General features: G+C 41.1%; 1 protein-coding gene across 2 annotated transcripts in view; it reads right to left on the bottom strand.

Annotated features, from left to right (window-relative positions):
- NIPSNAP3A (nipsnap homolog 3A) overlaps positions 1-21,551 on the bottom strand; it is a 31,913-nt gene extending 10,362 nt beyond the window's left edge. For both annotated transcript variants that reach the window (XM_056520212.1, XM_056520217.1), the window contains exons 1-4: positions 21,250-21,551; positions 11,224-11,431; positions 8,366-8,524; positions 5,465-5,614 (exon numbers count right to left, since the gene is read on the bottom strand). In XM_056520212.1, the coding sequence (XP_056376187.1) occupies positions 5,465-5,614; positions 8,366-8,524; positions 11,224-11,431; positions 21,250-21,333 (601 nt within the window). In that variant the 5' untranslated portion in view covers positions 21,334-21,551. The remainder of the gene's footprint in view (positions 1-5,464; positions 5,615-8,365; positions 8,525-11,223; positions 11,432-21,249) is intronic.
- Positions 21,552-26,900: the final 5,349 nt, after the last annotated feature.

Raw genomic sequence — 26,900 nt, 5'->3', positions numbered from 1 at the left:
AAAAATTTTTTTATACATACTACAAGAGTAGTAAAATAAAACAAAAACTAAATAAAGTACAGTCTAACCCTCAACAAGGAAGAGAATGGACTGTGGTGAACTATAAGAACACAAAAAAGAAGAACAACAATGAGGGGGGGGGGGAAGCAACATATAGCTTGATACATTTTCGGTTGGGATATCTATTATAATTTTGTGCCAGTTAAAATTATAGAGGGTGTTAATATATAATGTGTGGACCTAAGAGCACTATAGGTTGGGGTTAAAGGGGTTAAGGGGAATGTTTTGTTAAGACAATTTTCTCTCATGGTCGGTATAGCCATTCTTGAGTATGTCTGCAGATATAAGACATACATACCACCTTGCATTTTTAATTAAACGCCATTGTTTGAGTTATGTTAGTTTGGGTTATGTAAGAGGAACTGTAAGCAATAAAACAGTGTTGTTAAAGATGGATGTTTGTGTGTGGATGATTGACCTGACCTCTTCACCCTTTTTTCCTAATAGAAAGAAAAGAACTACCAGTAAAGTCAGTATAGCAACCCATGGAGTTAAGGTTAGTATCATTGAATTGTAAGGGGTTAAACTCTGCTTTTAAAAGAAATAACGTTTGGGCATAGGCGAGACATCTCAGAGCAGACATATTATGCCTCCAGGAGACCCACCTTAGAGAAACAGACTCCTTCAGGTTAAATAATAAACTGTTCCCTACAATTTATTATGCACCAGCACCAAATAAGAAGGGGGGGGGGGGGGGTAGCACTAGCAATTAATAAGTCACTAGCAATTTCAGATTCCTCAATAGAAATTGATAAGGAAGGAAGATTTATTATTTTGAGACGTTCTATTAATTAGGCAAAATATGTTATTATAGGGATATACGCCCCCAATACCAAACAGGATAAATTCCTGCGTTCAGTAATACGTAAAGCAGCTTTCTTAAGTATAGAAAGAGTTATAATAATGGGAGATTTTAATCAAACTATCTGGCCATCGGTAGACTCTACCTCAATGAACCCTTTAAAAGAACCGTCAACAATATCACAAATAATGTCACAACATGACCTGTATGATATTTGGAGAGTGCTCCATCCTACAGAAGCTGATTTTACTTTTTTTTCACATGCACACAAATCACACAGTAGAATAGATTATTTTCTTATAAATAGGGTACTTCTTGAGCAAACACTCACAGCAGAAATTAAAACAATAACATGGTCAGATCATGCACCTATTGTATTGACCTTGGGGAAACCGGGTTTAGATAGGACACAAAGGATGTGGAGAGCAAATCCCAATGTAATACAAGATAAGAAGTATCTTACACATACGGCATCCTTTATAAATTATTTTTTTGAAACAAATGAGGGGACGGTATCTACAAGGTCTGTGCTGTGGTGTGCCTGTAAAGCTTCATTGAGGGGGCATATAATAAGCCAAATGGCTCACCAGCAAAAAGAATATAGCAAGAGAAAAATGTTACTTTTAACAGAACTTACAGAGCTACATAGAAGAAATAAGACAGACCACGGCACAGACTATTCTACACAATTAGAAGTTTTACACAGGAGTTACACAATATAGATCTTTTTAAATTTGAACATGCATTAAAGAAGAAGAAATTAGATAAATATTGGTTAGCGAATAAACCTGGAGCTTACTTGGCGAGACAAATAAAAAGAAGAACCAGACAGGAGAAAAATGTATATATGGTTCTCCCATCTGGGACAAGAGTTTATGATCCAAAAGGGATGGTAGAGGTTGTTGTTAAGTATTATGAACATTTATATAATTTAAAAAAAGATGAAAGTACAATACAGCCCACTGGGGAGGGTATACAGGAATTCTTGTCTAAGGTTCCTCTCCCAATTCTTACTCCTGCTGAGAAGGAGGAACTTTTGGCCCCCTTTTCAGTGGAGGAAGTAAAGAAACAAATTGGTCTCCTTGGATCATTTAAGGCGCTGGGACCAGATGGTCTAATAAACGAACTCTATAAGGTTCATAAAGTAAGCCTAAGTCAACACCTTACGAGTTTGTTCAATGAGAACAGAGAAATGGGCACAATGAGGGAGGAAATGTTGGAGGCATCAATAATAACGCTCCCAAAAGAAGGAAAAGACCATGCCTACCCAGAAAGCTACAGACCAATTTCCCTCCTAAACAGAGACATTAAAATGTATGCAAAAGCTTTGGCAGCAAGAATATCGGGAATTCTTCCCAACCTGGTGCATATGGACCAGGTCGGGTTTGTAAAAGGTCGCCAAACATCTGACGGAACTAGGAGAGTATTGAACATTATTGAAGAGGCAGCGCGCGGTCAGATGCCTTCCCTCCTACTAGGGTTGGATGCGGAGAAGGCATTCGACCATGTGCACTGGGGATATTTGAGAGCAGTCTTGGAGAAATTTCAGTTCCCCTCGGTATTGATTTCAGCAATAATGAGCTTATATTCGGCTCCGACCGCCAGGGTCTGTATAGAGGGAGTAATATCTAAGAAATTTAAAATTACTAATGGTACAAGGCAGGGCTGCCCTCTGTCCCCTCTGCTGTTTGTTTTAATAATAGAACCACTGGCTCAACAAATCAGAAACTCGGGGGAAATAAGGGGCATCCAAGTAGGTGGGGGGACCACCAGATAAGTCTTTTTGCAGATGATATTCTTATTTCTTGCACTCATCCAGTGGAATCCCTGAAAGCTGTAGTAGAGGCGCTGTCAGAATACGGAGCAGTAAGTTATTATAAAATGAATATTGCTAAATCTATTACACTCCCACTAAAAATGAGTGAGGAATTGAAACAAGAAATACAGGTGAAGTATTATTTTACATGGGCTACAGAATTTCTAGTATATTTGGGTATTAGATTGACTCCCTCACCAATAAATTTGGTGAAAGTCAATTTGGAAATTCTTAGAGATCAGCTTAATATATCTAATAAGAGATATTTAAAACTGCCACTATCTTGGATAGGAAGGATAGCAACGATAAAGATGGTCCTATTGCCCCAAATCTTATATGTATTTCGTAATTTGCCCATTGGATTTTCTAAGGGCCAAATTAAAAAGCTACAGAAGATCATCTCTAGATTTATATGGCAGGGTAAGAGACCAAGAATAGCATCTCAAATTTTGTGTCGCCCTATAGAGGAAGGAGGATTAGGCTGTCCGGATCTTTACCTTTACCACCAAGCGGTACTACTCTCCCAGGTACAGAAATTATGGCAAGGTAAATTAGATAGACATTGGGTCCCAATGGAAACAGGAATAAGTAAAATTAAATTTTCAAAATATTTACTATGGGAATCTGCACTTTCAGGTAAGGTAATATATCAAGGAAGTTTAGCGCTAAAGGCAGGACTGGAAGCGTGGTTATACGCGTTGAAACATCAGGTTCTTAACCCCCTGGAATGTAAAGATGTACCCATAGACCTGTTACAATATTTTCTGCCAACAACAGATTTTTCTAAATGGATCAATAGGGGCATAGTGACTTTGGGTGAGATTAGTGAGAAGGGCTGCTTGCTACCATTTGAAAAAATGTCCCCAAAATTTGGGATAGAACCTAGAGATTTTTTTAAATATCTCCAGATTCGACATTGGATTAACTCATGTAAATGGGGAGAAGGTAAAGAAGAAAATAAATATGATAAATATTTTAAGTTTAAAGAGGGAGATAAAGGAATATCTAGAGCATATAAAGCCCTACAATTAAAAGAAATACCACTTCCCTGGATGTTTGTGTCTAGTGGGTACACCCCTGGAGGGTAGTGGAGAGGAAGAGATGCAATTAAGTGTGACTTAAATCAGCAGGAGAGGACTGTGCTGTGTGCCATGTGGTTCAGTTTAATTGAAAATAAACTAAGTAACAGATTGGTGTGCAGCTGTTTTCTGTGTATTATCCCTGTACTGTGACATCACTGTGTACATTATCCCTGTACTCTGACATCACTGTGTGTATTATCCCTGTACTCTGACATCACTGTGTGTATTATCCCTGTACTCTGACATCACTGTGTGTATTATCCCTGTACTGTGACATCACTGTGTGTATTATCCCTGTACTGTGACATCACTGTGTGTATTATCCCTGTACTGTGACATCACTGTGTGTATTATCCCTGTACTGTGACATCACTGTGTGTATTATCCCTGTACTGTGACATCACTGTGTGTATTATCCCTGTACTGTGACATCACTGTGTGTATTATCCCTGTACTGTGACATCACTGTGTGTATTATCCCTGTACTGTGACATCACTGTGTGTATTATCCCTGTACTGTGACATCACTGTGTGTATTATCCCTGTACTGTGACATCACTGTGTATTATCCCTGTACTGTGACATCACTGTATGTATTATCCCTGTACTGTGACATCACTGTATGTATTATCCCTGTACTGTGACATCACTGTATGTATTATCCCTGTACTGTGACATCACTGTATGTATTATCCCTGTACTGTGACATCACTGTATGTATTATCCCTGTACTGTGACATCACTGTATGTATTATCCCTGTACTGTGACATCACTGTATGTATTATCCCTGTACTGTGACATCACTGTATGTATTATCCCTGTACTGTGACATCACTGTGTGTGTATTATCCCTGTACTGTGACATCACTGTGTGTGTATTATCCCTGTACTGTGACATCACTGTGTGTGTATTATCCCTGTACTGTGACATCACTGTGTGTGTATTATCCCTGTACTGTGACATCACTGTGTGTGTATTATCCCTGTACTGTGACATCACTGTGTGTGTATTATCCCTGTACTGTGACATCACTGTGTGTGTATTATCCCTGTACTGTGACATCACTGTGTGTATTATCCCTGTACTGAGACATCACTGTGTTTATTACCCTTGTTCTGTGAACTCAGTATATTTATTACTCCCGTACTGTTACTACACTATGTATTATCTCTGTACTGTATATATATATATATATATATATATATATATATATATAGCAAAATCATCGGTAGTTGCAGTATCTTGTAATACCTTTTTTATTGGACTAAAAAAGGTATTACAAGATACTGCAACTACCGATGATTTTGCTTTTTGCATCACTGGACTAATACAGCTGCTCCTAACTAATCTACTATATTATATATATATATATATATATATATATATATATTACTCTTGTAATGTGATAACTGTATTTATTACCCCTGTACTGTAATTTTACTGCATTGATTACCTCTGTAGTGTGACATCCCTTTGTTCATTATCCATGTGGTAAAATAATACTGTGCAACATGCAGCTTATGTAAAAGAAATGTAAAGCTGGTGAAACACATTAGGCAGTGATCCCAGTGGGGTACTTCACTGACTACTCAGTGGATAGCAATGTTGCCTTGCTTGAATCCTAGTTTGAATTCTAACCAGGGCCACATCTTAAGTTTTCATGTGGTCCACATGTTTGGGGAAGGTATCTTTAGTATATTACCTTGGTTAAGTAATCCATATTCAGTGTTAAAAACACCAACAAGTTTTGTGTAGCCAGTATTAACATGAGTAGAGATAGCAGCTTGAAACGATGCACCCCAAACAGCTGGCCCTCCAGGCTTGAACTGAAATGATACCATCTCATAGACCCCTAGCATAAAGAAAGCAAAGAAGCAATTAATTTATTTTATATAACTTTACCTAAATTGTACCAGAGAGGAACATACCTTATGCAAACCAAATGTATGTTTTGCACTTTTCAGAATCTGTAGTTTACGCAAATCTGTCACCCACAATAGGGATGAGAGAATCGAATCTGACGAATGCAAATTCTTTATGAATTTCATGAAAAATTCAATCCGTAACAAATCCGAATATCGCCATGATTCTATCGCGCGAATCGCTTCATTAAACTCCATTTAGTGAGAGAGAGATGAGAGAGAGAGATGAGAGAAGAAGAGAGAGAAGAGAGAGAGAACATTTTTGGGTGTACTATACAGCGACTCTGTACTGCTGCACTGGGGTACACTGCTGTATGTCATACTAAATAACATTATTATATCACTAACACAGCACACTCCCTATGCGTGGTACGACGTGTTACTATTGAGGCTCTATGTAGCCTGAAAATAGCTGTTTTTAATAGCGATTCACAGCAAATAAATTTGTATCAAACCAAATATTTTCAGAAAATTCAGCAAATTGGCCGAATCGAATTTTTCAAAAAATTCACTCATCTCTAGCCCAAAACTTTGCTTTTGAACTGCCGACACTGTACCATAGTTGTAAATAAAATAATTCATATCATAGCTTTCATATAAGTAGTCTCTGTGCCTATATTTCTGCAAAAATATGTGTGGTAGGCCTCAGGGGTAGGGGTAGTGTAGTCAGGGTGTTGCTTCAGTATATCAGGGGTTAAGGTTAACCCTATTGTTCGTGACGCCAGGCTGAGGGCTAGTATGCTGAGGTAATTCTCCGGCCTATCGCCACCCTTCCCAGTAATGATAGGTGCATGCATAAAATGACTGAAAGTCCACAAGGTAGTTGAACTTGAACTTGGATAAACTTTACTTAAAGACTTGCGGTAGATCCAATGAATATTAACAGTCTCAGTAATACAGTCTCCATACACTTCAGTGACTTACAGTTGTTGCGGACCTTGACTTTTGATATAAGTCTCTGAATTTAGGGTAATTTGCGAAGATCCGACCGGATTTAGGGGTTAGATAAGGTCCGGTGATCTTGCAGAGTGCTTAGGGATTGATTACACTCACAGTTTAGTATAGATCAGCTGTCGCCACAAGGCTCGGGCCTGACTCACTGATGACAGCAGTGCAGATCCTTCCCTGTCAACAGCCCACAAGGAAAGAGAGAAAGTAATGGCCGCCGCTCCCTTATATGGGCAGGGGCAGGGCCATTTTGGTTTGGTCCAAGTCAGCTGTCACTCACCGTTACATAGCCTGATGGGTAAACACCTGACTGCCTCCAAAGGTCCTTGAACTACAAACCATAGAGTCTTTGGAACGCATCACGTGACCCGCAGGTCCTGCGCCGCTAACTAGACAAGTACACTTACTATATAAATATATACATTAAATTTAAATAGTTTTAATTACAAAAGGGGTGACAAGGGGCTAACTAAGGATGAGGACCCCACCTACACCTAGGGACTCTGACTTTGGGGACCTCACCACAAGGCAGTGGTTGCAATCCGGTGCCGGGACACCAAATATGCATTTTAATGGCTGTGCAAGTGTCCAAGAGGTGTGGTCAAGGAGATGTTTGCCCACAGCCGCAGTACATCTGTGCTCTGAATGCCCGCCCTCTTCCTATTTGATAGACTTGCAGGGCACAGTTTATAGTGCAGAGCCCTGCTCAAATTCTGTGCAGTTATAAATTGTGGCCAGTGAGACAGAAACAGATCCATCTCGGCGTGGTCATTCTGGTGGTGCAGGCACGGTGAATGTGAGGCCACAGCTTAGATGACTTACCACACCCATGCCACAACTGGAAGCAACAGCGCATGCACAGAATTTAAGCAATGTTCAGTGCCCTGCATGCCATAAAACAGGAGCACTAAGAGCACTGCAGCCCTAGGGCACAGCTTTTCCTAGGCCACACCTCTTTAACACCTGCACGACCGATAGAACAATGTTTTTTTAAAATAAAGACAAAATCGACTTTCACAGGTATGAAATAATTATTTTTTTTGAAACTATGGTACACTGCTGGTAGTTTAGAAGCACTGCATCAATTGATTTGTTAAATTCGGAACTTTATTATATTGTTTATTTATACTGTAATGTCATATTATGATATAAAAGCCAGAGTAAGGGGGGGCGGGTCTCCAGTTTTAACACAATCATACAACGGGTGCATTTCTGGGTCAGCCTGAACACAGGTCTAGTTACATATATAACACATTATAACTCAACATAGTATGCATAGTGCTGGTGTATTTGTTGTATGGTGCATAGTGCTGGTGTATTTGTTGTATGGTGCATAGTGCTGGTGGTATTTGTTGTATGGTGCATAATGCTGGTGGTATTTGTTTGTTGAATTTACAAGCATGGAAAGAGGAAGGCTGGAAGGTAAAGATAATACTTACACTACAATGTCATGTAATAATAATACACAGTATACTGATTTATGCAAAACAGTTATGACATCCACACTTCAAAGCAAAGCTTAAAACAGAGTCACCACTGTATAAATATATATAGCTTAATACTTTTTACATACAGAAGAGAAAAATGGATTTAATAATTCAGCAGTGCAAAAAGAGGTTCCAAAAAATCCTATTTTATTAACTGGGCTGAGAAAGAAAAACGGAGATCGCAGAGTCATTATATAGCTAATTCTACAGCATCATAATAGAGAGTGAGAAATGCATTGCACTAACCTTCTTTTTCTGGTTTCTGAAGCTTACACCATGGTACCAAGTAAGTGATCTCATTGTCCTGTTTTTCTATCATGGGCAGTGCTTTAGCTAGATAGTTTTCCTGCCATGATTTGTCTTGAGCTAGCTTGGCACGTACAGCTGATCTATGTGTAAAGCTGTCTGTAGATGAAGTAAAGGGATGTTACTATGGTAGATTAGGCATTAACACACCATTAACCTAATTTGTACATGCCAGATTACACTGTAAAACAGGAACACTAATTAACCAGCTCTTGGATTCATTGTAAGACCCATTCAAGAATTGGTCACTCCCACCTCAAGACTACAAAGTAAATCATAATAATAATAATAATAGTAAGTGTCCCTTTAACATTATACCGTAAAAAAACAAACAAAAACAAATGAAACAGAATGGACCAGAGTAATATACTATGCAATTCCATTAAGTGTGCATATTATTATTCTCATTATTATTATTATTATTTTATTAACGTGTATTAAAGGGGCATTCCAGGCAAAAACTTTTTTTTATATATCAACTGGCTCTGGAAAGTTAAACAGATTTGTAAATTACTTCTATTAAAAAATCTTAATCCTTCCAATAGTTATTAGCTTCTGAAGTTGACTTTCTGTTTTCTGTCTAACTGCTTTCTGATGACTCACGTCCCGGGAGCTGTCAAGCTCCTATGGGGATATTCTCCCATCATGCACAGCTCCCGTGACGTGACATCATCATTGAGCAGTTAGACGGAAAACTTCAGAAGCTAATTACTATTGGAAGGATTAAGATTTTTTAATAGAAGTAATTTACAAATCTGTGTAACTTTCCGGAGCCAGTTGATATATATTAAGCAAGCCAAAATGTGAGGCGAGATGTCTTGGAGGATGTTTTTCAATCAGCAGGTAAAAGATGTGAGGCTAAAAGTGTACCTGTCATGTGCAAAAACTTTTTATAAAATGTGGATAGTAACATTATGTAAATTTGTAATATACATTGGTTAAAAATGTGTTTATTTTTGGGTGAAAGACTCCTGTCTTGTCCCTGCAGCTGATACTCTATGCAGAGACCAAATACAGGAAGTGAGGGAAGACAAGCAGGGCTCTGTGCACTGTGGCTCTGTGACACGCCCCCGGCTCACACAGCATGCTGATTGACAAACCAGGAGCCTGCACAGAGCTATGTTTGTCCCGCCCTCACATCCTGTACTTGGTCTCCACATAGAGACGAACAGGCAATAGCTGCAGGGACAGCAATTTTTCACTTAAAATATACAATTGTTTTTAACCAATGTATATTACAAATACACTTATAATGATATTATCTACATTCTATCAAAAGTTTTTGCAAACAACAGGTACACTTTAACTGAGTACACCATCTCAAGGACTCTATATTGGACATGATTAATTCCTTAATAACCACGGACGTAAATGTACTTCCTGGTGCGGTGGTACTTAGCACACCAGGACGTAAATTTACGTCCTGTGTATGACCGTGAGCATCGGAGTGCAGCCGGGGACCCACCGATAACCCCTCAGATGCTGTGATCAATGCAGATCACGGCATCTGCGGCAATGCGCATGTTTAGATAGATGATTGGGTCGCCCGCAGCGCTGATGCGGGGATCCGATAATCTGTAATGGTGGCCGGAGGTCTCCTCACCTGCCTCCAGCCATCTCCCGGCATCTTCTGCTTTGGTCTGAGATCGAGCAGAAGATCACTGAGATTGATCAGTGCTATACTCTATGCATAGCACTGAACAGTATTAGCAATCAACTGATTGTCCCTTATGGGGACATAAAAAGTGTAAAAAAAAAAAAAGTGAAAAATCCCCTTCCCCCAATAAAAAAAAAAATTGTCCCTTTTTCCCATTTTACCCCCAAAAAGCGTAAATATTTTTTTTTAAACATATTTGGTATCGCCGTGTGAGTAAATGTCTGAACTATCAAAATATAATGTTAATGATCCCGTTCGGTGAACGGCGTAAACGTAAAAAATAAAATTTAAAAAAGGCCAAAAATGCTGCTTTTTTTGTCACATTTTATAAAAAAATTATAAAAAGTGATCTAAAAGTTTTATAAATGCCAATGTGATATCAATAAAAAGTACAGATGATGGCACAAAAAAGGATCCCTCATACCACCCCATATACGGAAAAATGAAAAAGTTATAGGTGGTCAAAATTGGGCAATTTTATACAAAAAGTTTGAGATTTTTTTTTAAGCAGTACAAAAATAGAAAAAGTATCTAGCCATGGGTATCATTTTAGTCGTATTGACCCACAGAATAAAGAACACGTCATTTTTACCGTAAAGTGTACAGTGTGAAAACGAAACCATCCAAAGTGTGCAAAATTGTTGTTTTCATTTCTATTTCCTCCCTAAAAAAATTATTCTTTGGGTTCACCATACATTTTTTGGTAAAATGAGAGGTTTCGTTACAAAGCACACTTCATGCAAAAAACAAGCCCTTATATGGGTCTGTAGATTCCAATATAAAAGTTATGGATTTTAGAAGACGACGAGGAGGAAAAAGGAAAGCGCAAAAATAAAATTGGCCTGGTCCTTAAGGTTAAAATAGGCTTGGTCGTTAAGCAGTTAATCTCTTTGCATAGTGAAGGAAATAATCTTCCAAAGGAAATCTGCAATGTATACTGTATAGAAATTGGTGTCTACTCTGTAAAAGAAGCCCCAGGGAAGCTCAGATGGTGTAATTGTCCATATATGGGAACTGTCCAGGTACAGACATACCAGAGCTTCCCCAGAAAAGCCATTTCACTCCTACTCATGCGCTTTCTGCATGGCAGTGGTACTGCTGACAGCAGATTATTTTTTTCCCCAAGTAGTTCACATCATACCATATTTCCATATGTGAAACACCTTATTCAGTCCACCTAATTCATATGTCCAAAAGCCAACCATCTCTGAATGTGCCATACGAAGATGAAAATTCTCCTTTGTAAGCTCCATGTATGCATTCATCACTGAGGGCTTGATAGAATAGGTGCGGAATTCATACAAAGTAGTGTCATGTTGGCGGGAACCAGTTGCAAATGTGGCTTTTGCCTAAAGAAGAATAGGATGCATTATTTGGAAATCAGAGCTTAAGATAATATACATTTTCACCTTAAATAATGGCCAAAATGGTGTTTTTGGTTCAAATCTACAATATGCAGTAGATGCCAGCATTTTTAATTTTTTAACACATTTTCATAAGTTCTGTAAAGGATGATAGTTGAAAATATTGTTAAATAGAACAAACCTGTCATTGGTGTTATGTTGCCTGAACCATGAGTAATACGAAACAGGGACAGGCTCCCTTATTACAGTGATGTTTGATCAACTCTGAAACACTGCGGTACTTCAGCTTAACAAAAATCAGAGCCCTTGCTTTTTCCTGGCCGGTCTTAAAAGATTTCTTAAGGGTACATTCACACATACAGAATCTGCTGCATATTTTGCTGCATATTTCTGCAGCTGATTTTGCTATCCATTGAAGTTGAAGGAGTACTCCACTGGAAAACATTTTTTTTAAATAAACTGGTGCCAGAACATTAAAACAGATTTGTAAATTACTTCTATAAAAAAAAAATCTTAATCCTTCCAGTACTTATCAGTTACTGTATGATCCACAGGAAGTCATTTTCTTTTTGAATTTCCTTTCTGCATGACCACAATGCTCTTTGCTGACACCTCTGTCCATTTTAGGAACTGTCCAGAGTAGGAGAAAATCCCCATAGTGAACCTCTCCTGCTAGAAGGAGAGGAGGCATGCCTGAAGGTCCTGCTGCCGGAAGACGACGAGCAGTGGCCAGCGATTCCAGAGGAGCATCGCCGGTAAGGTTGTCTCCGCATTATTGGTCCTGGGAAGAGCTGCATTACGGAAGAGTCTAATGTGAGTACACCGGCGGAAGCCGCATTCTCTATCCCCTCCAGTCAGTTTATCCCAGAGTCCACCCCCCATGCCTAGAAGTCCACCGTACGTCCTAGTTCACCCCACTTCCAGAGCGGGTATTTGGCAATGAGTCAAAACTCATCCGGTACACGCACCAGTACCTACTCCCTCTTCCCGGAAAAGAGCATCCCCCTATCCCAGCAGCAGTGTCCGAGAGGGCCCTGCAGCAGTGTCCGAGAGGCACAAGCACATGGTCCAGTTAGCTGCGATCGTGGAGGAGATGAGGGCGCAGAGGACGAGCACCAAAGAATTGCCCTACAAGGTGCGATAAGCCCAGCAGTCAGACACCAAGCATTTGGAGCGCCTGTACATCCGAATGTTGGACCACCTTAGGGTAGGAGAGCCACCCCTTGAGAGGCGAATAGCCATGGTAGTCGAGTTTGACCAAGTCCGGGGGTTTGGCACCTTGATGGACTGCTATCATGGGGGCACCATCCTAGTCAACAGGCAAGGAGTCAAGAGAGACTATCTCCCCACACAACTACGCTCCCTGGAGAGCGGGGAAATAGTAGAGTACACACCAGTCCACAGTGCATGAGGAGAATGGGCGGCAGCTGTGACTCTGCCTAAGAACCCCACACAGATCCCCTTTGTCTGCTTTCCCTCGGAGGATTGGGAGTCGGATCCCTTTGGTCTACTGCCTCCACAAGTCAAAAGGTCAAGTGCTGGAGGAGGAGTTCCTGCCTGAGGTGCCCATCATGGCACCCAAGTACCACCCAGGAACAAGAAAGAAGTCTACAGATGTGCCCAGGCCTACTCCTAGAATTGAGGAGGTTTGGCCTACCCAAGGGGCACCGACTAAATAGCCTCGGCCTACTCTTGCTGAGTAGGAGGTGTGGCCAGAACAACAGGCACAAACACTTTGTCCCCCAGTGGCGCAATCTGCTGTGGTTCAGATGGTGGTAACAGTGAGCCCCACCATCACTGATTCTAAGTTGTCCCAGGTGTCATGGAACACCAGAGTCAGTCCCCTGGAGGGGGCACAGTCCCGTGGTCCCTGCTACATGTCTCAGCCCAGGAAGCACCATGATAGGCGAGGCTGGGATGGAAAGTTTCCGGGATAAAGTCATATGTTCATTTATTGTTTTTCCCAACTGTCAAGTCGTGAAACTAAAAGTTGTTTTGTGAAGTACCACTACTGTTTTTCAGGTTCCCACATAACGTTTAAGTGATGGTGGACTTGCCAAGAACGACACCGTAACCAAAATACGTAAGCATTTACTACAAACTAAGTACTTGGAACTGTAGAGCGGTACCAACATTTCTACAAGAGAGTAATACATTGCTCTGTTCTTTTTGCACAAATGTATGCACTACCTAATATTGATGTGAAGTTGATTCACTGGGGTCACATTGTAATAAAGTGTACATAAAGGCCCTTATTTATTAAGAGTGTTGTTTAGGTTTCTTTGTGGGTTTTAATTCCCTACAATTTATTTTCCACAATATTTACTGTCTCCCTACATTTTCCACTTTCTGTACACTTTGCTTTTTTTTTTTTTTTTTTTTTTTTTTTTAACACATACTCTGACCTGTAGGGTTTTCCTCAGCTCAAATCCACCACATTTTATGTGGAAACTTTAGTAAATATGTTGTGATTTAGTGGAAATGTCGGGAACACGCCCCTTTTCTGTGACCACGCCCCCTTTCTCTGACGGCCATGCCCCTTTTTCGGGTTTTCTTAGCAAAATGGAGAGTTAGTTGGGTTTTTTAATTTCAGGCGCAGACAGAATTTAAGGCGCATATTGTGACGCAGACAGAATTTCAGGCGCAATGCGCCCGAAACTGGCGCACAACCCGACAAAACATGTCGGGTTTGCAATAGTAAATGAGGGCCAAAATGTTTATGCAAATGTCTATAGTGTCCAATGTTTTCTTTCAGCTATGGCAGTAAAGCAGGAAGTATCCTGTACAGAAAAAAAAAAATTAAAAAATTATATATTTATATACCTCATTGCCATAAAATGCACTAAGTTGGTGTATAAAGCACTTGTATATAATAGTCAATAGTAAAACGTACTATTAGGGCAGGATTGTCTAGTCTTCACAAATGTGTATATAGTGCATTTAATGTACAGAAAGTAGTCATGTACAGCATTGAGATAGGCCTATAAGCTTATAGCCAGTATACTTATACCAAGTCCATATTAGTCTATAAGATGTGTCATGTCTAATGCTTATTGTCTTATTGTCCACTGTGCACAGGGTTCTCTTGTGGCCAGAGAGAGCACCTGGTGAGCGTAAGTAGCACAAAATAAGGTGGCAAAGCTTTTGTGTATATACTGTTGTCATGTATTGTAAAGTATATAAAGTCAATATTGTTACGGGAGAAGTAGCAAAACATGCCAATGGGCCCCGTTAGCACAGGCATCAGGATTGAAAGCCTCAGGCAGCCCGATCCACTCTAAGGGTACGTTCACACACATACAGGATTCTGCGCAGATTTCGTGCGCAGGATTTGTAACTGCAGATTAGAAGCTGTGCTCAGTCATTTAGTTTACATTGAAATCTGCAGCAGAAAATCCTGTGCATCAAATCCTGTGCATTCAAATCTGCGTATGTGTGAATGTACTCTAAAGCAGTTACAAGGGCAATGACCCTACACAAACAAACTATTGTTGTTTACATCCTGGTGTCAATATCCGTTTTGCATCTGAGTATGTATGGACATTTCTCAAATTCCACATGAACTCTTTCCCAGTTACCAGCCCTGTGAAGGACATTTACAAAATGCCCCAGGGAATGTTTATCCTCGTCTTGGGCCAGTGGCCTTGTCCTTCGTCCACCCTCAAGGACTGTACGCCGAGGTCGGCTTTCTTCTAGAGGGGGAGTTTGTGGTGGCCCAGTACAGAAGTGGCCCTTCTTTACCCTGTAGGTCCTATCAGGTGGACTCAGTCCCAGTCCCCTGGCTCCCACACTCCTCTGAACTCTATTCACCCACTCAGTTATGTATATGTTAATGTATTGCATTTATGAGTTAATGTGCCTTTAAACATTGTTACCAAGACCTCTGTTACCAGGGAAGGTGCAAGGTGACTTGTTGGTGACCAATGGGACATCTCCAAATTGCTCCCTTATATAGCTGGGAGGAGCTAGCCAAGTCAGTTCAGTTCTGAGTTCTGTTCTGAGTGCAGTTGTGGTGAAGTGAAGACCTGAGAGTGTCTGGTGTTCCTGAGGGAAACCAAGGCCTAATCATGCAGCCACGCATCCACCACCAGTAACCCCTGCAGGTGAAAGTCAAAGCCTGGTAAGCATATAATTACAGGGGAGAAGTCTAGTCAAGATAGTCAAGTGTCAATTATTCAAGTCAGCGTGGGTTGCCTCATTCAGTCCGAGTCCACTACAAATCCCAGAGAGCCAACAAGTTTCCCAAAGTCCACTGAGCATCTCCTTGGGCCTGAACTGAGCTGTAAAGACTTTAACATCTGTCTGTCTCAGTAAAGTGCCATTGTTCCGTAACTTTGCATCGGAGTGATTATTTGCCCCGTGCCTGGCCCAGAAACCAGCAGCCATACCTCGGGTGGTGTAGAGGATAACTCGCCCTAGCATCACGAACACAAAGGGTTAATACCATCTGCCCTAAGGGTTAACAACATCTGCCCTTGCAAAACCCTCATCACAGTGTGTTCAAACATACAGTATCCTGCGCAGATTTTCTGCTGCAGATTTCAATGTAAACTGAACGACTGAACACAGGATCAAATCCTGCGCATCAAATCTGCACAGAATACTGTACATGAGAATAGACCCTAAAATTGCTGAAGAGTTTTAGGGTAAATCATACACCATTGAAATAAGGAAGTCTGTCCCTGTTTCATGCTGCCTGTGGTTCACATGACGGTGATGACAAATATTTACACACACCGGATGCACATTGAAGTTGCAGTTGCAGATTTTGAAGAAGAGTCAAAAATACAAAATGAATTGCCTTGTAAAATCTGCAGTGGATCCATTGTGTGTGATATAAGTTTTAAAAACATATCCCTCATCAACAGGATAAAGGATAAGTGTCTCCAGCACGGGGCCCTGACACCTTGAAAGACAAACTGGTCTCGGCAGTGAACGGCTGCTCAGCCAATCACTGGCCGTACTGGTGTCCCACCTTGGTTGGTGACTGAATCAGCAGTCCGTCACTGCCAAGATGAATATGTCATGCAAGGTAGGAGCCACAGAACTCAATGGGTTCTTTGGAGTCTGGTCCCTTTGTAATGATCTGAGCAGTTCTGTGGATAGAGGATACATTTTTAAAAGCTGGATATTCTCTTTAAAAGGATACTCTTGCAATTTTTATTTATCCTATATGCCCAGGCTGCCACCATTAAAATAATACACTTTACCTTACCTGGCGCTGCTCACCCGGTGCAGTCTCCTGTCCTCCGTTCCCAGTCTTGTTCCTTGTCTTGGGGCTTGACACGTCGCACTGCGCTCATCCAATCACTGGCTGCCGCAATGTCCCGCCTTGGCAAGTCAAAGGCTGAGTGGCAGTGTGATGTAACGGGCCCGGGCAACTGGAAGAAAGCCGGGCCTATGACCAGCCGAGGCGGGACATTGCTGCGGCTGGCGATTAGATGAGCGCAGTGTGACGTGCCAAGCCCCAAAACCAGGAACAAGATTGGCAACGGAGGATGGGAGACCAATATCTGCGGTACTGGGTGGAGTGACAGAAGGTAAGTTAAAGTTTATTATTAGAGATGAGCGAACTTACAGTAAATTCGATTCGTCACGAACTTCTCGGCTCGGCAGTTGATGACTTATCCTGCATAAACTAGTTCAGCTTTCAGGTACTCCCGTGGGCTGGAAAAGGTGGATACATTCTTAGGAGACTCTTTCCTATGACTGTATCCACCTTTTCCAGCCCACCGGAGCACCTGAAAGCTGAACTAATTTATGCAGGATAAGTCATCAACTGCCGAGCCGAGAAGTTCGTGACGAATCGAATTTACTGTAAGTTCGCTCATCTCTATTTATTATGTTCAAGGGCTATTCTGGCTTTATACATCTTATCTCCTATCCAAAGCATAGGAGATAAGATGTATGATCACAGGGGTCCCGCTGCTGGGGACCCCCACGATCTCCGTGCAAGCCCCCGGCAATCTGTGCCGGGCGCTGCCTCCAAGACAGGGGGACCCTTGCGATCATAAAGCTTATCCCCTATCCAGCCGGAATACACCTTTGATGGCAGTAGCCCGGGCATATAGGATAAATTAAAAAAATTGTATGAAGTGCCCCTACTTTTACTGAATTGCATTTTACAGATCTTCAGTCTACAAACCTTATTCTGTTGATCTATACGTTTCCTTGGGACACAAAGTACATAGAGTGTTAGTAGAGAAGTGTACAGCCCAATGACACCAAAACTGTGAAGAGTCAGTATCTATAGATCAGAAGGAAAAGGTCATGCTCTCTGATAAGCTTCAACCACAATTCCAATGACAACTAACTGTTTTGTTGCTGACCTTAAGTGAAGAACACTAAGGTCACAGGCCCAAATCTATGAAGGTAACCTAGAGCTGAAACCCTCAGCAGATAAATAGAGGACACAGATCATATACGTTACAAAATAACTGTTACCCATGAACAAGCAGCAAGAACCAGACAGCACTTGTATTCTGGACACTGTATAAGTGTTGGGAATCCAGTAACAAACATAATCAATAGGATTCACCCCAAGGAGCAGACTATGCTATATGGCACCATATACACTGCAATGGACATTATGAGACCCGAAACATAATGCAAAGTTACTGTTAAAAAACAAGACTAATCCTTATTGACTTCTATATTAGCATGGCTCCAATCTTGTCACAACACTATTCACACCATTCAATTTTGATGCCTGCCATGTGTGTGTGTGGGGGGGGGGGGGGGGGGGTAGGGGTTACTACTACTACTACAACACAAAGCATAAGAGGAAAGTAAGCATCCTTGTAATGTATCGGCATTAGCTGAACCACTGCCTGTCAGTTAGAAGGCTGAACGCCCAAGAGTAAGTCATTGGGCTGAACACTCTATAGTCTCTAAGGCAAAGTTGAGACTAACAACATTGGGGGAGATTTATCAAACCCTGTCGAGAGGAAAAGTTGCTGAGTTGATCATAGCAACCAGATTGCGTCTTTCATTTTTGAAAAGGCCTCTGAAAAATGAAAGAAGCAATCTGATTGGTTGCTATGGGCAACGCAGCAACTTTTCCTCTCGACAGGTTATGATAAATCTCCCCATTGAGTTTAAGAGCAGGGAATCCATAGTATTTCCATAGTACCTCCTAAAGCATGCACAGTCAATGGCATTATTTTCGTGTGTCTAAGAAAACACACTAATAATGTCCACCCTCTGCAAGAAATATGCTGTTGTCTTTTGATGTAATGCTGACTATGTATGAAAGAATACAATAGGCTTAAAAGTAAAGCCATCAATAGGAAAACAGACGTGTAAGTAAGCATATGGGAGACATCATCATTCCAAGCATACTTTTTTTTCTTCCAGTAGCCAGATGTACGTCTTTTGTTTCTATGTAAATAAGACTGAAGTGTCCAGGAGGCATTCCCAAGTGCATCAAGAGCCCAGGATTAGCCTTCCTATTTTGGCTTCTTTTTTTACCACCCTTGTGCCTGCTTGCATACACCTACCCTCCCTTTGATTAACAGAGGGCACAAAGGCAATAAGAGGGGATGGGCTCACAAATACTAAGGAACACCGCTGGGCACTTCAGTCTTATTAACATATTAACAAAAAAGCTAATACTTTTCTACAGCACTGGAAATGACTATTAAAATAAAAAAGTATGCCCAGAATTATCATGACTATCCCTATCTAGGGTTGGGATTTTTTTTATTTTTATTTTCACCCACCCGTTTTTCTGCTGACAGGTTCGCTTTAATGATAGGAGTTAGAACAAAGGAACCTGTCAGTTGTTTCCTGCTCTCTGAATCACTGGTTGCACGATAGGCACAGACACCCTCACTACAATGTGATAAGTTTCACTCTAAAATGCTGCAGCTTCATAAAAATTGTAAAGACAGTCCATGTTTAGCGTATGTTCACACACTGTGTATCTGATTCAGATCTGTAGGGCTCGGTTCACATCACAATTTAAACCTCCGATGCACGGATTCCATTTCGGAAGCTCGACTGAAATCCTATCCGGACAGATACGGGACCCTTTAACTTCCATAGGGCTGCAGACCCGATTGTAGTCAGCTAGTGAGTATGATCGGGTCATTTTCTCAGGGCATCCATTTTTTGACACGGACTGAAAATTGTGGTCTGCCGATTTGAACTTCCAATATCGTATCTGCGCATCGGAGGTTTAAATCGTGTTGTGAACCCAGCCTAACTGATTTCAAATAGATTAGATTTATTTTGGTGCAGAAACACTGTAAAGCTTCTGCAACTGATCTGCAGCATGTGAACATACCCAGGGTCATTTCACACGTGTGTATTTTTGCTTCAGATCTGCTGCGGATTTGCTGCCCATTGATTTCAATGGCCAGCAAAATCTGCTGATGCAAATCTGCAGCAGAAAATACGCACGTGTGAACTGACCTTAGAACTATGATCTTTCTGAAACACACCAGCATTTCAGAGTAATTCACAAGTAATCACAGAGTAAAGAGAGTTTGCCCTGTTTCATGCTGCCTGCAGTTTTAAAGTACAAAACAACTTGCAAGTTTCCTTTAAAGGGGTACTCCACTGGAAAACATTTTTTTTTAAATCAACTGGTGCCAGAGAGTTAAACATATTTGTAAATTACTTAATTTAAAAATCTTAATCCTTCCAGTACTTATCAGCTGCTATATGCTCCACAGGAAGTTCTAATCTTTTTGAATTTCCTTTCTGTTTGACCACAGTGCTCTCTGCTGACACCTCTGTCCATTTTAGGAACTGTCCAGAGTAGGAGAAAATCCCCATAGGAAACCTTTCCTGCTCCGGACAGTTCCTAAAATGGACAGAGGCGTCATCAGAGAGCACTGTGGTCAGACAGAAAGGAGATTCAAAAAGAAAAGAACTTCCTGTGGAGCATATAGCAGCTGATAAGTACTGGAAGGATTAAGATTTTTTTTATAGAAGTCATTTTCAAATATGGTTAACTTTCTGGCAGCAGTTTATTTAAAAAAAAAAATGTTTTCCAGTGGAGTACCCCTTTAAGTGTTGTCTACAGCACCCAACCAGACTACATTAGACATTTGTGTAGCATATATTCAAGAATTAAAACCTTAAAGAAGATGTACAGCGGTAAGAAACGTATCCCCTATCTGCAGGATAGGGGAATAATGTCTGATTGCGGGGTCTAACCGCTCGGACCCCCTGCAATCTCCCGTACAGGGTCCCCGGCTCTGCTCAAGGAAATGATGTTTCGCACGCAGCACGTCAGCTGGTGTAAACACGCCCCCTTCATTCATCTCTATGGGAGAGGTGGAGACATGCAAATGGTGTGAATAGGGGATAAGTGTCCGATAAGTTCCATTCTCCAGACTACCCACTTTATGTAAATGACTAATGATGCTGGCCCAAAGTCATTCAGAGAATTTCTACTAAGAGCTGAATGACCACATATAAGTAAAACACACATGGGGAGATTGATCAAGACTTATGCAGGGGAAAAGCTAACCGGTTGCCCATAGCGACCAATTTGATTCCTTCTTTTATTTTATAGAGGCCTTTTAAAAAAAAATGATAGAAGCGACCTTGTCAGGATTTTCTTTGCACAGACTTTGATATATCTTCCCAAAGCGGTCCTGGGGACATTGCTCAAAACTAGTACAAAGAAATGTAGTGCAGTTTCCAATAGTAAAAAAAAGTTTCAGATGTATCGGCCAGGGAAAACGACAGCTGGAACCTGATTGGCTGCTACAACCAACTCCTCCACTTTAGGGTTGCCTTAGTTTTGATAAGTCATATCAATGCAATGGAGAGTATGCATAGGACCTCACCTGTACACTTCTCGTGACATCACTCCGTGCAGGTGCAACAGGTAGTTTCCCCTTTAAGAGCAAGGATCGCAGTGCGCACATCATCTTGTTTACCACCTTTAATGATCAACTTCTTATTTCCCTGAGAATACAGAAAACCATAAGACACTTCTGTTATTGACGGCACACTGACTGTGAATAATAGTGAATAGTGACACCGTGCTGGTTTATACTATGTGACAAGGCCAGCGGTCATAGACACCACCAAGCTCAGCAATAACAGACATGCAGCAGCTGCATGATCTTCCTGAAACTGTAGTCTGGGTAGGTTACACCCCCCTGGCCTGTGCCACAGTCGCAAAGACATAGGGAGTGTGGACTGTACCAAAGAGTGCTGGAGCAGGGAATAGTGAGAAATTGCAATACTTTAAAGGATATCATTCAGGGGCATCATAAATAGATCAATAAATATTTACAAATCTTCACAAATATCAACTATTGTTAACAAAGAATTAATACAAGAAAACTTGAATTCATTTTACATATCATACATTTCATTAATATTTTCATTCCTTCCTATTTGCTTTTTCCTTTTAATTGGTATATTCGGATGTATATAAAAATTCTGCAGATATATATATTTTTTTTAATTTCCATACATGCAGCCTTTTTAGCTACAGAAGCTGAACAGGTTCATTGTAAGTGAATGGTTTACAGTAGTAATGACAATAGGTTTCCACTAGATGCCCTCAGTGGTCTTTTTCACGTTAAGAATTTGATTGAAATATATTAATTGTCAACAATTGGTGGACATTTCAGCCATTATTACAATCCATTAACTAAATCTGGGAGGATATTTCAGCTATAAAATAGAGCGCACAAAAGATAACCAGATGCAAATATGAAATAAAATAAAAAGTTTCTTATATAGTAAGTCATCTTTAAATAGACCACCCATCAGACTAAATACTGGGGTGTTTACCTTCCTGCTGAACCAGGGTCGCTTTAGGAATGTAACTTTCTGAAACTGCTCACCTTTATCCAGGATGACTGTTTGAAATTGGCTAGAGACGTCTTAAATCTTTAAAATTTAAAGATTCTCTAACAAATGTTCAATTGTCTTTAGTGCATGCCTTATGAATCCATACCCTCTTTTCCTGTTCTCTTATCTCCACTTAGAATTTTAGATGGATTGACGTTCCTGACTTCATGGCGTTCCATCTGGCAGCACATATGTCCCACATGCTTGGTTGGTGCTGTTACACTGGGCCAGACTCATGTGGAGCAGTCCTTCTCAAAAATCCCACTCTCATCAGAGTCTAGGGGTTAATTGTCTCTACCTTAAAGTCTGTTCCACTGTAAGATCATTGGCAATCTGTCACATATCCACCCCTTAGCCAATTGGTGCTAGGGTCTGTCCAGTCTCCATCCTGGTCCCACTGAAAAGGGGAGGATCCTAAAGGTAAGTTCACACATACACAGATTTGATGCGCAGGATTTGATGAACAGGATTTTCTGCTGCTGATTTCAATGTAAACTAAATGAATGAGCACAGCTTCTAATCTGCAGTTACAAATCCTGCGCATCAAATCTGCGCAGGATCCTGTATGTGTGAACGTACCCTGAAAGCATATGTTAGTAATAGAGTCTGGCCTTGGCAAGGAGAGCAAAAGCACCTGTCCTGCAGCTCTTCATCTTCAGAGGGAATCTGCCTACACCTTCAATAGTCTATCACTGTTCCAGCACTGCCTAGCATGTCCTGCTACAAAGGTTCTACAAAAGGGAGCAACAGGGGCATTGCTAGGTCTCCAAAAGATGGGGGGCTAGAGCCCATACCACAAGCCCCACCCTAACCACACCCACAGTCATGCCCCTAACCACATTCTTATTCACGCCTAATCCCACAAGCCTTCTCCTGCCATATACTCTAATACCAGGGGGAAACTGTACAGTGTGATTTCAGCAATCACACTCCTATTACCATCATACTGTTACTGACCAAATCCTGTATACTGAGACCAATATTAACAATAATACCAGTAAACAAGGTGGAATATTATCACCATACATATTACCATCATACTGTTACTGACCAAATCCTGTAAACTGAAATCAATATTAATAATAATATCAGTATATAAGGAGGAATATTATTCCCATACTTATTACCATCATACTGTTACTGACCAAATCTGACAAAAACTGAGACCAATTATAGTAATATTACCAGTACATAAAAACAAAATGGTCAGCCTCTCCAAACAAAATGAAATATGTGCACAGGTGCACACTGCTAGTTTTGTGTTTGTATTACCAGTAAGGGACACCGCCACATCATGACCACCACCACCACCATAACCACTTATTTAATATGGCTAAATTGGTAGTAAATAGAAGTGACTATACAAAAGACCAATATTCCCACATACATTCACCATATAGAGGAAGATACCAGCTGTACACAGGATCTGTACACCATACAAGTGATTAAAGTTACATCTAGAGACTACTGATTACATATTCTGATTAGCTATGTCCTCTTTAGTTTTCTCCTTCATCCGGATCAGACCGTCCTTATAAATTCTTCTAGCCAAAACTTCATCTCTTTCTCTGTCGGTATCTGCAGGACAAACATGTTAGACTCCAGTGCCCTCCCCTCCTCTACATCTCCCTTTGTATAGGCCCCTTGGTATCCTGCTCAGTTAAAGGGCAGCAAGGTAGGAAGGTATTTAGGTAGGTCACTGTTTCCCAACCAGGACGCCTCCAGCTGTTGAAAAACTTAATCTCCCAGCATGCCCACACAGTCTTGGGCATGCGGGGAGTTGTAGTTTTGTACTTTGGTTAAGAAACACAGAGGTAGGTAGTTAGGTAGCCAGGTATGTAGGTAGGTTAGTGTTTCCCAACCAGGGTGCCTTCAGCTGTTGCAAAACTATAACTCTCAGCATGCCCAGACAGTCTCATGCATGCTGGGAGTTGTAGAATTGCACTTTGGTTTGGAAACACTGAGGTAGGTAGTTAGGTAGCCAGGTATGTAGGTAGGTCAGTGTATCCCAACCAGGGTGCCTCCAGCTGTTGCAAAATTATAACTTCCAGCATGCCCGTACAGCCTGTCTGGGCATGCTGGGAGTTGTAGTAGTTTTGGAACTTCTAGGTATCCTGGTTGGGAAATACTACAATAGGTAGATAAGTAGCCAGGTATTTAGCTAGGTAGCCAAATATGTAGTTAGGTCACTTTTTCCCGACCAGGGTGCATGCACCTGTGGCAAAGCTACAACTCCTAGCATGCCCAGACAGACAAGCATGGTGAAAGTTGAGGTACTGCAAAATTCCGGAGGCTCCCTGGTTTGCAAAAACACTGAGGTAGGTAGTTTGGTAGTGAAGTAGTTGGGCGGCCAGGTATGCAGGTAGCCAGTAAGGTAGCTAGCCAGGTATGTCGGTAGCCAATTCTGTATGTAGCCAGTTAAGTAATTTGCCAAGTATGTAAGTAGCCAATTAGGTAGGTAGTCAGCTATGCAGGTAGCCAGTTAATTAGTTAGCCAGGTATGTAGGTAGCCAGTTAGGTAGTTAGCCAATGTATGTAGGTAGCCAGTTGGGTAGTTAGCCAGGTATGTAGGTAGCCAGGTATGTAGGTAGCCAGGTATGTAGGTGGACAGTGATTTAGTTAGCCAGGTATAAAGGTCACCAGTTATCTATGTAGCTAATAATAGAGTTAGCAATGTATGTAGGTAGCCAGTTATGTAGTCACCCAGGTATGTAGGTAGCAAATAATTGATTTAGCCAGGTATTTAGGTAGCCAGTAATGTAGGTAGCCAGTTGTGTACATAGCCAGTTTAGTTTGCCAGGTATGTAGATTGCCAGTTAAGTAGTTAGCCACGTACAGTGGGGCAGAAAAGTATTTAGTCAGCCACCAATTGTGCAAGTTCTCCCACTTATAAAGTTGAGTGAGGCCTGTAATGTTCATCATAGGTATATCTCAACTATGAGATACATAATGAGAAAAAAATCCATAAAATCACATTGTCTGATTTTTAAAGAATTTATTTGAAAATTATGGTGGAAAAATAAGTATTTGTTCAATAACAAAAGTTCATCTCTATACTTTGTTATATACCCTTTGTTGGCAATGACAGGGGTCAAACGTTTTCTGTAAGTCTTCACAAGTTTTTCACACACTGTTGCTGGTATTTTGGCCCATTCTTCCATGCAGATCTCCTCTAGAGCAGTGATGTTTTGGGACTGTCACTGGGCAACACAGACTTTTAACTCAAAACCTTCAAAGGTTTTCTATGGGGTTGAGATCTGGAGACTGGCTAGGCCACTCCAGGACCTTAGAATGCTTCTTATGAAGCCACTCCTTCATTGCCCGGGCGGTGTGTTTGGGATAATTGTCATGCTGAAAGACCCAGCCACGTATAATCTTCAATGCCCTTGCTGATGGATCAAATTGTCATGATACATGGCCCCATTCATTCTTTCTATTACACTGATCAGTTGTCCTGGCCCCTTAGCAGAAAAGCAGCCCCAAAGCATGATGTTTCTGCCCCCATGCTTCACAGTTGGTATGGTGTTCTTTGGATGCAACTCAGCATTCTTTCTCCTCCAAACACGACAAATTGAATTTTTACAAAAAAGTTCTACTTTGGTTTCATCTGACCATATGACATTCTCCCAATACTCTCCTGGATCATCCAAATGCTCTCTAGCAAACTTCAGACGGGCCCGGACATGTACTGGCTTAAGCAGGGGGACACATCTGGCACTGCATGATTTGAGTCCCTGGTTGCGTAGTGTGTTACTGATGGTAGCCTTTGTTACTTTGGTCCCAACTCTCTGCAGGTTATTCACTAGGTCCCCTCGTGTGGTTCTGGAATTTTTGCACACCGCTCCTGTGATCATTTTGACACCACGGGGTGAGATCTTGCGTGGAGCCCCAGATCAAGGGAGATTATCAGTATCTTGTATGTCTTATATTTTCTAATAATTGCTCCCACAGATGATTTCTTCACACCAAGCTGCTTGCCTATTGCATATCCTGTCATCCCAGCCTAGTGCAGGTCTACAGCTTTGTTTCTGGTTTCCTTCAACAGCTCTTTGGTCTTTGCCATAGCGGAGTTTGGAGTATGACTGTTTGAGGTTGTGGACAGGTGTCTTTTATACTGATAACAAGTTCAAACAGGTGCCATTAATACACGTAATGAGTGGAGGACAGAGGAGACTCTTAAAGAAGAAGTTACAGGTCTGTGAGAGCCAGAAATCCTACTTGTTTGTCGGTGACCAACTACTTATTTTCTACCATAATTAGCAAATAAATTCTTTAAAAATCAGACAATTTTATGTGTGATTTTATTCATTTTCTCTCTCATTATGTCTCTCATAGTTGAGGTATACCTATGATGAAAATTTCAGGCCTCTATCATCTTTTTAAGTGGGAGAACTTGCACATTTGGTGGCTAACTAAATACTTTTTTGCCCCACTATATGTAGGTAGCCAGTTAGGTGGTTTGCCAGGTATGTGGGTAGCCAGTAATTTTGTTAGCCAGGAATGTAGGTAGCCAGTTATGTAGGTAGCAAGTTATGTAGTTAGCCAGGTATGTAATTAGCCAGGTACGCAGCTAGCCATGTAGTTAACCAGTGTTACGCCGAGCGCTCCGGGTCCCCGTTCCTCCCCGGAG

The sequence above is a fragment of the Hyla sarda genome, chromosome 1 (genome assembly GCF_029499605.1).
Source record: "Hyla sarda isolate aHylSar1 chromosome 1, aHylSar1.hap1, whole genome shotgun sequence".
In the NCBI taxonomy this organism is placed as follows: Eukaryota; Metazoa; Chordata; class Amphibia; order Anura; family Hylidae; genus Hyla; species Hyla sarda.
This window is presented reverse-complemented; position numbering and strand designations above follow the sequence as displayed.